This window comes from Mustela nigripes, chromosome 1 (genome assembly GCF_022355385.1).
Source record: "Mustela nigripes isolate SB6536 chromosome 1, MUSNIG.SB6536, whole genome shotgun sequence".
NCBI lineage: Eukaryota > Metazoa > Chordata > Mammalia > Carnivora > Mustelidae > Mustela > Mustela nigripes.
In genome coordinates this window covers 85345586-85362455 of record NC_081557.1, presented here as the reverse complement: position 1 = coordinate 85362455, position 16870 = coordinate 85345586, and the positions used below count along the sequence as shown (strand labels likewise).

At 42.5% G+C, this 16870-nt stretch overlaps 1 protein-coding gene across 7 annotated transcripts in view; it reads right to left on the bottom strand.

The window, feature by feature from the left end:
• Window positions 1–3581: 3581 nt before the first annotated feature.
• MSANTD2 (Myb/SANT DNA binding domain containing 2) overlaps window positions 3582–16870 on the bottom strand; it is a 32736-nt gene continuing 19447 nt past the window's right edge. The window contains exons 1-4 of one of the 7 annotated variants that reach the window (XM_059414548.1): window positions 15168–15256; window positions 11169–11268; window positions 9526–9586; window positions 3582–5136 (exon numbers count right to left, since the gene is read on the bottom strand). In XM_059414548.1, coding sequence (XP_059270531.1) covers window positions 4284–5136; window positions 9526–9586; window positions 11169–11244 — 990 coding nt within the window. In that variant the 5' untranslated portion in view covers window positions 11245–11268; window positions 15168–15256 and the 3' untranslated portion in view covers window positions 3582–4283. The other 6 variants (XM_059414531.1, XM_059414539.1, XM_059414583.1 and 3 more) reach the window with 6 other exon arrangements.

The following is a 16870-nucleotide window of genomic DNA, read 5'->3' as shown; positions in this document are numbered from 1 at the left end:
CGCGGGGGTGGGGGAAAGACGGGGAACCGAGGGAGGTTTGGGGGACTCTCCGACGTCCAGGAGCCGCCCGCATCTCTGACACCTGAGCCGGCCGAGACTCTGGCCACCGCTCCGAGCTTGGGGGTACCGCGTCCTCCGCCTAAGCGGGGCGGCCTCCCTGATGGAGGAAGAAGGGGGCTGCGTTGTCCCGGAGCCACTGGGCTTCCGCAGGCTGTGGGGCGGAGCGGCGGGAGGGGGCCCGGTTCTCCGGAACCGGACGGGGAAGAGATGCGGCCCAGCCCGCCTCCGCCCAGCCCCGCAGGGGCCCCCACTGTCTGCTCCGGGGAAGGCCGAGAGCCGCGCCAGCCGGGTCGTGCGGGAACCGTCTGCACCTGCGGGCGGCGGAGAGGGGCTCTCAGCACGTCCTCGGAAACTCCCTAAAACCCAGGCCCCCGGTCACTGGGTCTTGTGTCTCAGCTCCCGAGCAGGGAAAGGACTGGCTTAAGAAAGCCCCAGGAGCTAAGCAGGAAACTGAGGCAACAGGCGCCCGGCTCCCAGCGAAAAGAATGGCTTATGGGCCTTATGCTAATTGGGGAGGTGGGGGCGGCTGTGGGAAGAAGAAAGACCCCACAAAGCCCCCCGTTTCTTTATCCCCGTATCTTCGCTGCCCCCCATCCGTCGTCAGGCCGGCTCTGATCCTTTAATTCCCGGGACCAGCTCTCGTTCGCTGTGAATTTAATTTAACCGTCTCCCCCGCACCCCCCCACCTCCAGTTGGTCCAAAGGCACCTCTGCGCCCTCTGGCGGCCGCAGCTCCGCCACAGCCGGGCTCGCACCAGTTCTTGCTTCTCAGTCCAACAGCCCAAATACAGATGCTTCAAACATTGGGGCACAGCTTAACCACCGAGCAAAGGTCACCGGCGGCAGAAAGCATAACAACCAATTCTTGGCGCTGCCTGCTCTGGGTGGCAGTTGACAGGGAAGAAAAGCAGCCAGGCCTCCGATTCCATTTATTCCACACAGTCCCGCTCTGTTTTAACACCGGGTGTGGTCCGGGCGCCTGCGTGGAACGTCTTTTTCTACAGAGTTGCCCCACACACCCTGTAGGATGCCTCTGCCTCGTGCGACTTGCCTGACTGCTCTTCAAATATCTGCCATGCAGTGGCTTCGAGAAATACCTATGCAAACACTAGACCGCTCATGCAACCCTGGAATCCAGTACTTGGCAGCTGAGAGGCAGCAAAGGCAACAGAAACAGATAACTGCTAATCTCATACCCTTATGCAAGGGCCTGCAAACTTGGATTGTCAAGGAGAGAGAGAGGGCGTGTGTGTGTGTGTGTGTGTGTGTGTGTGTGTGTACTTGGGGGCTGTTGGTTTAGTTTTTCTATTCTGTCACACTCAAATTTTCCTTTAGTTTATGCTTCAAACCACCTCCTGTAAACATTCCTCCTTCATTTCCAGACTAGGGTTAAGTTACACCAAATCAGTAACTCCTTCCAAGAAAGGTAGCACCAAGTCTCTTGGTTGTATCCCAAGAACGGCGAAGCATCTAATTACATGGGCTGTGCTCACTCCTACCAAGTGCTATATAGGGGCCATCCCGTTAGGACTCTTTCAATGCCCTCACCCCAACCAAAAGATCTTCCATTCTAACTCCTATTCCAACCACTTCTTTCCACTGACCCCGGCTCAGTCAGAGTGACAGAAATTAGCAGAGCAGCTCCGTTCCTTTCTGGAAGTTTTTGCCAGGATGCCTTTTAGGATGAACACAGCTGTCTACCCTTGTGTAAAATGAGAACGTTAGCAGATAACCCGTGAGTGGCCTGGGGACTGCTTCCATAAACGGATTGAATGAGAGAGCTAAGTTCATGGTTTCCTGTGTTTGGAGACATGCAGGTCACTAGTGTTTCTTCCGATCGTACTTCATCTCATTTCTCAAAGCATGAACATAGTGTCTCCATCCCCCTTGACTCAGTTCTAAGGCTTCATTAAGGTCCATTTTTTTTTTTATCTTTAATAATGCTCAAATTAGTTACATGATACCCTGCTACCCTCTCCTCAAGATTGTTCTGGCCAGAGAAACTGGATATTCAGTTATCAGCAAGCTTTCCATTTCCAAGCTTTCCTTTCCTTTCCAAGCTCCCATTTCCCAGTCTGTTTTGTCCTCTTGCCCCTACTCTCACTCATCCCATGCTGAGTGGTAAACACACTGATTCTTGGATCCAGCCAGCCTTGGTCCTCTTCTCCATGCTGCCCATGGTGCTCTAGTAATGCCCCCTTCTCAGTAATGTTGGGTAGATCTGAAATACCCTCACAAAATGATCCCCCAGCTTAAGTAACTCAACAGCAACAGAAAGTGGGATAGAAAAAAATGCACGAAGCATGTTGGTTTTGGGTTTGGTTGGCGGCAAAGTTTGGGGGGATGCTGTATGCTACTCCTGGTAATGCTTTTTCCTGCAGCATTTAGCACTGAATGTTAAGAAATTACTGCTAAAAGATGGTCTGTAATTCCAAGTTCCAAAGAAGAGCAAAGTCAGGAGAATTTCCTAAGGCCCATACCCGTCTACTGTGCCCAGAGAGAAGAGGTGCTACACTTAAATTCCAAGAATATTTATATTCTCCCTGAACTAGCATCCACTTATATTTTTGTTTGTTTGTTTTATTAAGTAAGCTCTACACCCAATGTGGAACGTGAACTCACAACCCTGAGATCAAGAGTCACATGCTCTACCAAGTGAGCCAGCCAGGGGCCCCAACTAGCATCCGTTTTTAGCAACAGTCAACTCCTTAGACTAAAATACATTAAATAAGACATTAATAAAATCATCCCATTGATTATAAGCTCTCTAGCCATCAGAATATAAGCGTCAGCCAACTAAGAGGTATCAGCATGAGAAAATCACTGATTTAAGGCTATTCAGGTTGTAGGAAGAAGAAGACTATTTTTTTTAATCAATATGCAATTTTATATTTAATAGTATAAAAAAGATGGGCGAAATTATAGCTCTTACCTGGATTTGCAGTCCATCTAAAGGAGAGCACCTGAGACATTTTGGGGGAATCATTGAAGATACACCATCAAGCTAACAAGTCCCGGCCATGAGACCAAAGTGATCTTTGCCTGCCCTTCCAGTAAACTAGCTGTTAGCCAAAAGTGCTAACCTCTAAGTGGAGTGTTCATTAGTTGATGCCAAGAAATCCCTGAGCAAGGAAGCTGCCTTCCTAATGGACAGATAGGAAGCTTTATTGTGGATCACTTAAAAAAAAAGTTTTTGGATGTTTCTGTTATATTTTCTGTTTTATAAACAGCATGATGACAATAATTCCCCACTTACACTCTTTGAGAGAGTGGCCCCTGATGACTGAGCGTTAAGATGAAGGAGAATCTCTTGCAAATTCACGTACGTAGGGTCAGAAGGAATATCCCATTTTTCAAAAAGAAATATAAAATGCAACATCCAGTGACTTTGGTGCTCTGACAAATAATGACATTGGTCAGCGGGGTGCAGAGAGTGAAGATATCCTGCTCCCTTTGTTCTGTATGTTGTGAGCAGTGAAGTCTGCATAGGTCATACCACCGGTGTGCCTATGCCCTGCTACAAAAAAGCTCAAACAGTGCTCCAAGAGGCCAAGAATTACTTTAATAATTTTTTTTTTAAAAAGTTCAAATGGCAACACAACCGTAAAGTTGATACATCACAGAAACAAAGGTCTTTGCAGGCAACACTGATTGGGAATAGCAAAACACTTGGCTGGTGAAAAAAATGAAACTCTAAATTATATACAATAGTAGCTAAGGGTGATATTGAAAAACAGTCTTATTTACTGTGACTCGCGATTTAACTTGCCATTATCTATTGCTTATTTATTCAGGGTTGTAAATAATACTTATATAGAGACATAGAGATGTGTAAAAATGAAACATTGTGAAAAAAATACAATTTTTCAATTTCATATGAAACTCAAAGTATAAGTTTTGTCCAATATGGAATGTACCTACATTTGTTTATATTAGGGCTCTAAAATCCATTTAAAAATTGTCTTTTGTTTTTAAAAAAAGAACAGCTGACCCACCATGCAAGTTCGCTGTGTATCTTGTTTGCTCAAAATGAGCATTTTCAGGTGAGGTCTGTTTTTTCTGCCCAAAGTCTGGTATAATTCAGTTGCAGTTGTACTGGCCCGACTGTGGAAAGAGTTTCCGTGAAGAGTCTGATGGCAGCATCTGGATAAGGGGCAGTCTCGGGAATGCAGAGTGAGTAGAGAAGAGGGAGGTAAGAGCCCAAATCCTTATGAAGGATGACGTTCAGTTGTTAAATTTTAAGGGATATCCAATGGCTTTTTCCAGGCACTCAACTAAAGAGCCGGCGGAAAGAAAATCCCTCTCTACTTCTACGAATTTGATATAGATAGATTTGGGGGAGACTCCGGGATCCACAATACAGTTCTGGGACAAAAACCCATTAATACCAACCCAATCTTTGCTGAAGGTTTTGGTATTTGCTTGGAAATGTAAAAATAAGCATTGCTGGAGAGTCCTAACCTCAGCAATCCCGAGGTAGCAATAGATTATTCGGGTGGGTTCAATTTCCACCTGTAACGAGGCTTGCGCCGAGAGGGTCTCCAAGTCAACCCGGCCCTCCTTTCCCGGGTCCAGAGAATGTCGCTCCAGGTGTGGAGATGGGGGCCTCTCCATACATTCTTCATAGCCAATGGCATAAAGGCCTGGACTTTTGGGAATGCCTCCCGGTAATAAATACTGAACCACGTTCCCCCCAGTTGGTTTGGAATGGGCAATGGGTATCCAGTCAATTTCCATGTGCAGCTCCAAGCACCGAGCTTCACTAATGGTGATCTCTAAAAACTTGTAGTAAACATTTTTCCAGTTCATTTTCTGCACACGGGTCATAATGATCCGTCCCTCGGGCTTCTCGGAGTTGAAGTATTCCCGCAGTCGCTTGCCGAGGGGCACCTGGGAGCTGATCTCAGCATAATGGTAACGAATATCCTCTTTCCAACGGGTGTTATAACCGATTCCAAAAATGGCCAGTTTGTTAGAAAGATGAAGCCTTGAAAAGTCCGTCCAGCTCTGAAACAGTTCCCATTTCAATTGTACTGATTCCAAAATCTGGACGATATTTTGCATGATGTCTCTCTTCCTAGAAAGGGAAATACAAAGTCAAATTCTTCAGGTGTCTAGTTCAGCACGGTGCACCAGTACTTTCTGCAGTGGTGCAAATGTTCTAATCTGTGCTGTCCAATATAGTGGCCATTAGCACTTAAGATGTGATCAGTGTGAGTGACATATGAAATTTTTAGTCATAATTTTAAAAATTATGTTTAAATAGACATGTTAGGGCACCTGGGTGGCCCAGGCATTAAGCATCTGCCTTCGGCTCAGGTCACGATCCCAGAGTTCTGGGAACGAGCCCCGTATTGGGCTCCCTGCTCAGCAGGAAACCTGCTTCTCTCTCTGCCCACTCCCCCTTCTGGTGCTCCCTCTATTGCAGTCTCTCTCTCTGTCAAATAAATAAATAAAATCTTAAGAATAAATAAATAAATAAATAAATAGCCACATGTGACTAGGGACTACCGTACTGGACAGTGCAGGCCAAGATGAACATAGTATTAAAATCTGAGAAACACTCTTTCCTAGGAAATTTCTAGCAATTAATGATAAAGTGCTTTCCATGACTTCTAGAGTCTGGCTATATTAAACTTAGTAACTATTGATATGTAAGTCCCTGATTTAGAAACCCAAATCAAGAATTTAGAATTTTTTAACTTATTAATCAATTCCAGTATAGTGAACGCACATTGTTATATTGGTTTCAGACGAACCATCCTGGAACTCAAGACCTCCACACGACACCCAGTGCTCCTAACGACTGGTGCACTCCTCCATCCCTGGCCCCTATTTCCCCTCTGGGAATCATCAGTTTGTTCTCTATAGTTAAAGAGTCTATTTCTTGCTTTATCTCTCTCTTTTCCCTTTGCTTGTTTTGATTCTTAAATTCCACAGATGAGTGAAATCATATGGTATCTCTCTTTCTCTGGCTGGTTTATAAAGTGGCTATTTCTATGCATAGGATGGCTTTCCAATCTAAGTACCAAAGGCAGGCGAAGGGTGCTCTATTCAAAATGGCATCCTGCATCACTTAAAATAATGAAGAGCTTAATTTCTAACCTGGAAGTTCTTAGAGTTCAGTAATTTTGGCCCATGTGTGTTTGCTGTAGGAAATGCACAACCAATTATGTCTAATGGCCTGATGCAGAAACAAAACGATATTTTCTTCCGGTTGTCTGAAACTCATACTACTCCCAAATGTCGAAGAATTGTCAGTTAATCACAGAATTAAGATCTGAGAATTCAGATGGAAAAAGTCTACATCAAACTTAGAAGGGAAAAATGAATGGGGACTATTGCTCAAGGGGAGCAAAAGTATAGAAATTATTTCAATTTGGATTTGGAGAGTTAACAGAGTAAGGCTGAACGTGCTGGGAAGTTTTTGTTTCAGATGCTGCTTAACTCCTAAAACCGGAACTGATACTTTACGATAATTCATGCACTATATATGAGCATATGTAATTACAAGTTTGTTTCTCAGGTATGGCAAAGACTTTGACATTGAAAGATGGAAGTCTGTTAAATGTTAACTTAGTAACAATCTATTACGGTCTACATCGGTCATAGGTTTAAGCTACAAAAATACTCAAAGACCGCCCTTATGTACGATTGAACGCAGGCAGAGAAGAGGGTGTACAACTTCTTGGAAGGAGACAATGCTTGAAAGTTTCCTATTAAATCCTTGTATCTTCTAGGGGAAGAGTCTGGGGAACAAACTGGGGAACCTCCCACGTACTCATTCTCCGTCTGTCCTCTTACTCTCTTTGGCGTTCTCTGCAAGATGACAAAATGCTAAGATTTTGTCGCCTGCTGCTTCTCGAAGCCAGAGACTGCCCTAGACTTATCTTCCACTCTTTAGTTTGTCACAGAAATTCTCAGGTATTGGAGTGGCCATCTCGATAAAATCACTGCATTGCTGGAGAACTGTTCCTTCTCAGAGTACACAAAGGCACTCAGTGATCATTCACTTTCGGCTTGGTGCTCAGGAGGTAAAGATAGAGGACTGTGTGTCTGCATGAATGCTGAAAGAAAAGCTCTCTTATACAGCCACCATCCTTCCTTGTCCTCTTTTGAAATGCTACAACGATATCAAGGACCAGGCTAAGGAGTTGGGATGGTAGAGGGCAGAGATTTTCATTGATTCTGCTCACTGATCAACATCCCAGTGCCTGCCATGAAGTAGGCACTTGGCAAATATCTGTCAACTAAATGAGCAGGTTAGGTGACTCTACTTTATGGATGAAGGATGGAGCATATATATATATATATATTTCTTTTTTTAAGAGAGTTTTTTTTTTTTTTAAGATTATTTATGACACAGAGAGAGACAGAGAGAGAAAGCCCAAGCAAAGGGAGCAGCAGGCACAGGGAGAGGGAGAAGCAGGCTCCCCAAGGATCAGGGAGCCTGACACAGGGCTCAATCCCAGGAGCCCAGGATCATGACCTGAGCCGAAGGCAGTTGTTTAACCAACTGAGCCAGCCAAGCACCCTGAAGGTTGGTATGTTTAACTACACACTATGTCCACTATCTTAGGCTCATCCCACTTATACTTGGAGAAAAACATATCCAATGCCCAGATGAAGTTATTTTATTCAGCATTGTCTTAGCCTTAAATCATCCATAAGGAATAATTCTGAGTAAACTTGCACTGGAAAATAAATGGCCCATTAGGAACCACTTTAAAGATTCTCACTGTGTGAGCTAAAACCTGGAGCAGAGGCAGCAAGTGGTCCATTTCTACAGAACCTGCTGATCTGATGTCTGTCTGGAGATCCCTGGGCCTATGACTCATCACATTTTCAAAACTACAGAGCACAGTAAAAATGAGACCCAGGTTTTTAAATGGCTCCAGAGAAGGATCTATTTTAGTTCCTGATTTCTGAAATTCTAACCACGGGAAAAGTGCAGATGGTAGGGACACCCATTTTGTGAGGTCTGAGTTCATCTCCAGTTAGGTCACCTGGGCCTCTCCTCCAGGTCCAAGCAGTTGAAAGGGAGAGACGGGTCATTTTAGTAAAGGAGAGACGATGGCCTTTTTGGAGACTCAGGGCCTGAAGGGACGGACTAGTAATAATGCACTTTTAAAAAATATTCAACATCAGAGTTTCCCTTCCTTTGGGACATTCTGATGTCCCAACTGGAAAACAGACCTACTTCCCAACAAGAAACAGCCCCAGGCTTACTGACTTGAGTCATAAACTTCTTTGTTGAGGCGTGCGGAGTGGTTGTAATTTTGAGAAATAATTCTTGATCCCTAAACTTTCACCCTTTCCCCTGACAGGGGAGCAGCTGATACTGGGAATTCTTTTGTTCTACAGATACTCTGAAAAAGAAGCATTTGCAAAGTGGGTGGTGGTGGTGGTGGTTGGCTCTGTGAAAACAAGTTTCCTTTTTATATTGCTTGTTGCTTATCACAGCTCTTTCCATCTTGCCTGTTCCCCCTTTGTCCACCGTCCCCTCAAACACCAAGTTCACATGCGCACAATGAAGTACAGAAGAAAAAAATGGGTGCTATCAGGGTTTCTGGATGACCAGATCGAAAAAAAGAATGGCGTTCCTCTACTTTCCCCCTAAATTGATCTTTTAATATATTTATGTCATAGACTTAGTGAGGGACTTCCTTAAAATTAATTAAAAGAACCACAGGGACACCTGGGTGGCTCAGCCATTAAGCATCTACCTTCGGCTCAGGTCATGATCCCAAGGTTCTGAGATCGAGCCCCACACTGGGCTGCTTGCTCAGCACGAAGCCTGCTTCTCCCTTTCCCACTCCCCTTGCTTGTGTTCCCTCTCTTGCTGTCTCTCTCTCTCTGTCAAATAAATAAATAAAATCTTTAAAAATAAATAAATAAAAGAACTACAAACATAGGATCACTGAAACTCAGAGTCCTGTGGTCTCCTTACAGAAGACAGAACTGAACTGACGTAGCCAGCAGAAGGACCCCAGCCCGGGATTTCATCTTTCGTCTGTCAATGTCTTTCTTTTCCAAATGGATAAAAAGGCTACCTAGGAGCTTGCTTCTTGATCCCCACCGTGTAATATCATAAGGCATGCAAGTGCCCCTCTGGCCTTTCTGGCATCGTAGGCAACCCCAGATTAACTCAGGACCCTGCGAGTCATCTCTGTAACGTAATGAAACACCTACCTACATAGCCACATTCGAGTACAGGCAAACACCATTGACACACTTGTTTTTGTGCTAACACATTTATTTCTTCATGTCGTATACAAAATTCTCAGTGTAGATTAACTACTGGCAAACATAAGCTAAACAGATGAGACACTGTGAATACAACTGCTCCCTCAATGGTATGGCTGTATTTTCCATACATGTCTAATGACAGCAGTGACTTTCTATGTCTTCCCAACGGTCATTAAATTTAGGTTAATATACTTTGTAGAAAGAAGCATCTACTTACTGTGCCTCTTCAGAAGACTCTTGTTTTATTTTTAATGCTCTCTTTGTGACAGGTATTTCATCTGAAAAGCAAGGTTTTTGAAACAAATTATATTTTTCTAAGTAGCACACATTTAGGTAGAGAAGTAACCGTGTTTACTATTCATTTCATACTTTGAATGCAAGGCTGTAATTCCAGTGTCAAACACTGTCCAATGCCAGATTTATAAATATAACTCTTATATAATGAGATGCATACATTTATATGCAAGATCAGAAACCAGCTCTACAAGTATAAAATTCTTCAAGGTCACCAGTGGATTTCTAGCTAGGAGCTTAAAGCTTAATTTCACGGCAAACATGATTTTTAAAGAAACGAGAATGAAAAATGATTCTCTCCTACTCAGATTTTCTATGTAGGTTTTACAGAGCAATTATTCTCCCAATATCACGATCAATATACTCTGCATGTTATTTTTTCTCAAAGGTTTGGGTGGAACTTAACTCTCTAGGGCAAAACCCGAGTAATGGGATGCCAAAGCCATTTAGACCTTATTACCGTTTAGAAATTAAAGGGTGGCGATAACTTGGCATCGGCCCTTTTTAGTCTCCCAATCTTTAAGTTTCTCGCATTGTGTTAATCTTATAGTTTTATAGCCTCTTTCTTCTCTCCTTTTCCCTTCCAATATTTGAGAGATTAAAAAAATATAGCATTTGTAAGAGATATTAGCATTTAATCCTTTTTCTTTTGAAATTAGCATTTCTCTATCATCAGGAATTCTGTAACACCTGGCCTGTGGACTTCTACCGTGAGCTAAGGAAGCACATTTACAATGCCAATCCTACTTACGCTTCCTTGGAGGCTACCTGAGCAGCTCACTGGGTAGTCAGAACGTTTACTTAGAAGTGAACACTCATCACATAACTTGTTACTGAACCACACTGCCTGCACCAGAAACTGGGTTGAGACTTCCAAATTATGAAAGCCCAAACTGGAGCAATTGTTGCAAAAACAACTACATATACCTCTTTTTCAATTAGGCCATCCCAGTTTGAAATCGATGGCCAAGAGTTTTGTTTTCCATTTTTAATGCTAATCTAAATCATTCCAGCTACTGCTTGGATGGGATTCTTAGTGAATTCTGAAGTATGATCACTGATAAAATTCAAACATCAGCTCTTTTCAATATAAACTGAGGCTTCTTTTTTGTTGTTGTTCAGACTAAAGTCTGGCTGGGGACCTTTTCCAATTCATAAGCAGAAAAGTATTTGGGATAAAGCAAGGAAAAGATAGTCATGTCCAGAGAAGTTGCACCAAGAGTTAACACTCCTGGCAGCTGTCTTAGAACTCAGGAGGTGCAGGATATTTTAAATTGCATAGGATTTCACTTGTCCCTGATTAGGAATTCTGCATCTTTAGGAATTTTGTTCGTAGCCTCATCCAAATGACTCACACCAAGCTCTAGCTGGCAATTTAGGGCCAAAACAACGATGCCCATGTTGCCCCAAGGAGGCTGGCCATGTGCTTCATGTGGACAGTGGGAGCAGCACCAGAGGCTAGGACAGCGACTAAGGGTGGGTGCACATGTGAAGGGGTACATACACACACACACACGTGCGCGCATGCACACACACACGTTAAATCATATGTATTGGCTTTCTTACCCAATTCCTGATCTGTTGGATAGCCATGGAGATCCTGACTGTGGTTTCCCCAGTCCTCCTGTGAATACTCCTCCATAGTGCTGCCATCTGACTCCAGCTCCTGGTACAAGCCACTACTGTTAATAAGTACAGGCTGGCAGGGCTGAGCATCCCATCCTCCCTGACCAAACACCTGTTCCAACTGTTCAAATGTGTAACTGCTCTTTCTTTTCCCAACACCATGTTCTTTCACCCGACTGTAACACCTGCGAAGGGTCTAAGACACAAAGTCTTTTGTTATTCCTTTAAAGCTGTACTTCCTCTTCCAGGTACGGACCACAGATATTAATTACTATTAGACAGACACAGACAGACAAACATAGACACATTGTTACAGGAATGCTAGATTTCAAATTCATTATTATATTAGAAAAAAAACTAATTTAGCATTTACTCAAACATGTTATAATTCAAACAATTATTTTGCAATTAATCATCCATTAAACAACAAGAAACATTACAACATTATTGCATGTACCCCATACATATATTTTTATACCCCCACCCCCCCTTTAAAAAGAATAAGAAAAAAAAAAAAGAAAACAAGAAATACCAGCCAGCCAATAGGATGCACACCTGCCACAGAAGAGAAAAGAGCTGCTATTGTGCCCAGAATTTGGAAAAAGTGAGGGAAGGGAGGACAGAAAGAAGAATTTCCCAAAGCAAAGAATATAACCTTCCTTACTCCTAAGAAGAAAAACAGGGTCAAAACAATTGTCTAAATGAATCAGCTAGTAAAACATATTACTTACGAAGTCCATAGTCCTTAACTAACTTACTCTATCTTTAAGGAGGTTGCTAAAATTTGAAAGAGGTCAAACTGATTATGCTACAGATCCCCGGTCTCAAACACCAACCATCCAGAAACAATACACTCATTCCCACATTGAACGATTAGCCAGTACTCATCAATTCAACCAACACAAACTGCCAGCTAAAACCAACAAAGAAGGCCAATAATTTCCTTTTTGGGGGGCACGGGGGGGAAGTGAGGTGGACAGGGATCATTTTACTTCCTTCTCTGCCTCGTGCCACACAGCAAATAAAAATCACTATGTGAGTCCACAGAGAAAACCCGGACGATTTTATTATCTTGCACAACACTTCCATTTTCTTCATGGTCTTTCAATGCATACTTCTGATCATTAACCCTGCTTCCTTAACTCTGTCTTACATGTTCTAAAGGATAAATCAAGGACTTAGGCCCAGCATCCACATTTAGTTCAGTTCTATCCACTGTCTAACTCATCTCTGCTGCTTTTGTTCCTTCGCACCTCCCTTCTCCTTGACTGGATTTCACTCAGAATTTTCTTGAGAGAGACAAGACCCTTTTTCCCTGATGGCTCTCAAATACTTTCTGACTCAACTCTACAAAACCCATTCACCTCAGACTTAATGTATACATGTTAGCCAGACTGTAGGTTTCTCCTAAATGTGAGATTACTTTCCATAAGCCAATATGTCACATATTCTCACCAAACTGAAACAACTCTTAATAATCTTTACAGAACCTCCATGAAAGTTCCGCATCTTTAAATCACAGTTGACAAACGACAAGACACTGTCAAATACTTTGCAGATCTGTCCTTTGAGACCAGAAATCCAGATGGGCAAAAGGAATAATCAAAGCAGGACACACAGGATGATCTTCCTTAGACATAAACAGAGCAGTGAGCAGTCTCCCCATCAGAAAACCAGCCAGCCTACCCCCTGCATAAGTACCTGCCTCTCTCCGCCTCTTTCTAGAGATCTCTTCTGGTGCCTCCAACGATGCCTTAAAGAACTGAGGTTTCTGATTAATACACTCTTTAAAAAAGTGTTCCCTCTCTTTCTCTTTGTAAAAGATAGTCACAACTACATAACACAGAACTTTCTAGAAAAAAATCAGGCAGGAACTTGGGAAATGTGTCACAGGGCAACTCTTCCAATGGAAGGAGACAAATGCCTGCAGCAGATCTCATTTGACTTTCTATATACTCCCCTTTCCCAGTGCCCTCTGCCCTCCTTGCAGGGATTGGAATTTGAATTGCAAACATCTCCTGCCAATTTATTTTTATCTCACAATGTCTTGTTTCTGCCTCCAAGAACACCCCAACCACTCTTTTCAACTCCTCCAAAGACCGTACATGGAGAGTCCCGGCCATGTCCCTTTCACCCTTCCAAGGCCATAAATGGAGATGCCACCACTCACTCCTTACTGGCTGCCCAGAGAAAAGCACGCAGCACACAGAAGAGCCCAGTGGGATCTGTCACTGAGGGTTATTTCAGAAGTCAAGGAATAAAACTGATGTTCCTTTGAAGAAAGGTGCCAGCCTTCTCAGGATGTGATATGGGCATAAAGCAAAGCCACCAATTGTTGACTATATACATGATGGAAAACCACAGAAAAGATTGGCTTTCTTTGAAACCACCAAATTGAGCTTACAATTTTACTTGGCTTAAATAACTGTGAATAAGGAAACTAGTAATATCTAATGATTTTAGAGACCGAAGAATAGTCAGGATACATTCTATATTTCATCAAAAAAGGCTAAGAGATCTTGCCACCTCTTTCTTCATAGTGTACTTCTGTAATACACTTTAATAGTGTAATGTGCTGATATGTAAAATATCTATCAGGAGCCTGAAGGAAAAATGTTTCGTAATTCCTAAATCCATACGGTAGGAATTTGATATGTTGAAATAATGTTAAAAAGATTTCCAGATTGACTTTAACTCTCTCAAGACATAAGTACACATAAGAGGTACCTTCTGAGTTCAGTAAAAGACCCACAGATCCAAGGAGAGGCTGTTTGAATAGGGACACATCAACTAAGATAGAAAAAAAAAAAGTGAGAACTCAAACATGAACCTGACCACCACTACAGGAGACACTGGAATTCAGTGGAACTGCAGGGACTTTAGAAATGGATAAAAGGAGCATATGGAGACCTTCCAATCAGAAAAAGTTACACTTCCCACACTCTAAATGATGAACCAAAGCAGGCAATTAAATAACTGTGTGTCTGTGTCAACAGTCCTAAATAAGCCAACTGAAAAACCTACTCTAAATCTGAGATTAAGAGAATGCTCCAGAATCTAGGAAAAACAAAGTCTCACCTCCCATTTCAGACAGCCATGCCAAACCCAACAAGAATCTCAGTTTAGCTTTCTTGGAAGGCCATTTCCTACCCAACACAAATACCCACCTCACTGCCCTTCCTTCTTTCTTTAGCTCACTAGTCTTAGAAATGTATGGGAAATTAACTTCTAACTTTTTTTTTTTTTTAATTATGATCTCGCAGAGGGAGTAGGGGCAGGGAAAGAATTTGCTTAAAATTATTAAAGACCAGTCTATTCACAATGGAGAAGAGTAACACTTTCCTTATTACTAGAAATTTCCTCATAAATCAATATACAATCTCCCTTCTGGGGAAGAGGAGTGAGATAATAGTGTATCTTGAACGAAGTCAGAGGGATAGAGGTCAGAAGGAGTCAAGAAAATCTGGAAAGAAGAACTAGAGGAGAGGTAACAACTTGATCAGGTGGTCAAATCAGAAGAGTCTGGAGGTATTCGGTTTGGAAGAAACGCCAAGTGGCTAATGACTCCAACAGGAAAAGAACCAGAGAAAAGGCTTGAAAGATTGTCCCATTACCAAAGCAGGGAGGAAAGTAAGATGGCTGACAACCGATAATTTATAGACAGAGGGAAAGTTTCACCAAAGTTTAAGACTGGAGTGAAAGGAAATGAGAGAATAAAGATGACATTCATTGTGGATGAATGTAAGAAGGGTCTACGGGAGAGGGGGTGCGGGTAAACAAAGGCAGGAGTTCTAGATTGGCAGGATTGGGGGTTTAACGGCAGCAATGCAGAGAAAGACCCAGGGTTACAGTACACGTAACATTAAATACAGTGCACAATGCAGCTATCTTGCCAAAGTAAGTAAATCCAGTATTGGGTTGTATAAGCAGAGGAATCACATGTAAGCTATGAAGGTGGCTCTTCCTCTCTATTCAGCACCGGTGAGGCCACAGCTGGAGCACAGCATTCAGTTCTGGGCATCGAACCAGCTACAAGAGAGGGAAATTGTAGAGTTCAGAAAAGGGCAAATAAAATAATGAAAGGCTTGGAAAATAAGATCTATAAGTAGGGCCAGTGGTTTCATCAAAGCCCTTCCTGACATCACATGAGCTACTTTGGGGGTAAAAAATAAGGTGTCTTTCACTTCTGTGTCCTCCAATTCCTCCTCTGACTTTCAGGAAGCGGGAGGAATTGAATTCTTCCCTGCTACGGCAAAGCGGGAAGCAAACTAAATAATCATATGGGCATATGCCAACCAATTCTGCTACTGGCTCAATCATTGTCTCAAAATTTGCCCCATTTCATACAATCATAAAATAATCACCATGACAAAACCACTGTTCTAACCAAACTTACTACAGGTGGGACAGGGTATGTAATAAGGAGGAATGGAAATAAGGCCACATAAATGTGTCATTTAGGAAACACTGGCATGATCCATCTAGGATGTCGGATGAAAAACAAAATCAAACTGCGAGGCAGGACAGCTTAGTTGTATAGCAGGAAACAATGTTATAAGAAAACACAAGCACTGAAACAGATTTTCAAATGGAGTTGTAGAACTGGGAACACTAGAAATGGATTACAGAGTTGATCTTAACCCTCTAGCAACTAAATAGGATAAATCTGAGATGTTTTAAACCCAAATGGATGTTTAAACCCAAATGGTTACTTATAAAGAATATACTTATTTGCAGTCAGAGTCTTAAAAATCACATGTTCTATTCCACAAAAGATAAGGGAAATCATCCTGGGGGAAAATCGCCAAACTAGTCATTTATAAAAGTGTTAAAAACAATACCTTAGCCTAAGCACACATGAGTTTTGAAGCAAAAAGGTCTTTGTGAAATACATCTATCTTCTTCCTTTAAAGTTACTGCTTTAGGGCACCTGTGTGGCTCAGTGGGTTAAGCGTCTGCCTTTGGCTCAAGTCATGACCTGAGGGTCCTGGGATCGAGCCCCACATCTGGTTCCCTGCTCGGCGGGGGGTCTGCTTCTCCCTTGCGCCTCCCTCCCCACCCCCACTCCCCTTGTGCTCACGCTCTCTCTCAAATAAATAAATAAAATCTTTCTAAAAATGTTATTGCTGTAGTGTAACTGTTACAGCAAGCTGCTCTTAGTTAATGAGGCAACAACAAAACCACTGAGTTTCTTCCAGTATCTTTTAGAGAAACTCAAAAGTTCTTTAATTTGCGTTAGTTGCTTACTGGGAGCACAAAAGGTGGGGGAAAACAAAAAACAAACAAACCCCGAAACAGGAGACATAAGCAAATAAACACATTTCTGCATACAGTAAGAGAGATATTCTAAGTATAGCATATATTACTACAAATGCATGTCTATTACAGAGAACTATAACTAATGATTAGGAAGTCACTCAAGGTGAAATCCCTCTGGGGGCTTGCAGAAGTTTTACTACCTATTTTCTTAGGTTTTCCATCAAAATCTGGCAAGTGCATTTGCCAATCACCCAAACGCTTTAAAATCAACCCCAAACCCCAACAGATCAAAACCAAGACCAAAAATACATCACTTTCACACTCTCCCACTTCTTAGCGCTACAGAGGAGGTTTTGGCAAGTGAAAGATCTTTCTATTCTTAA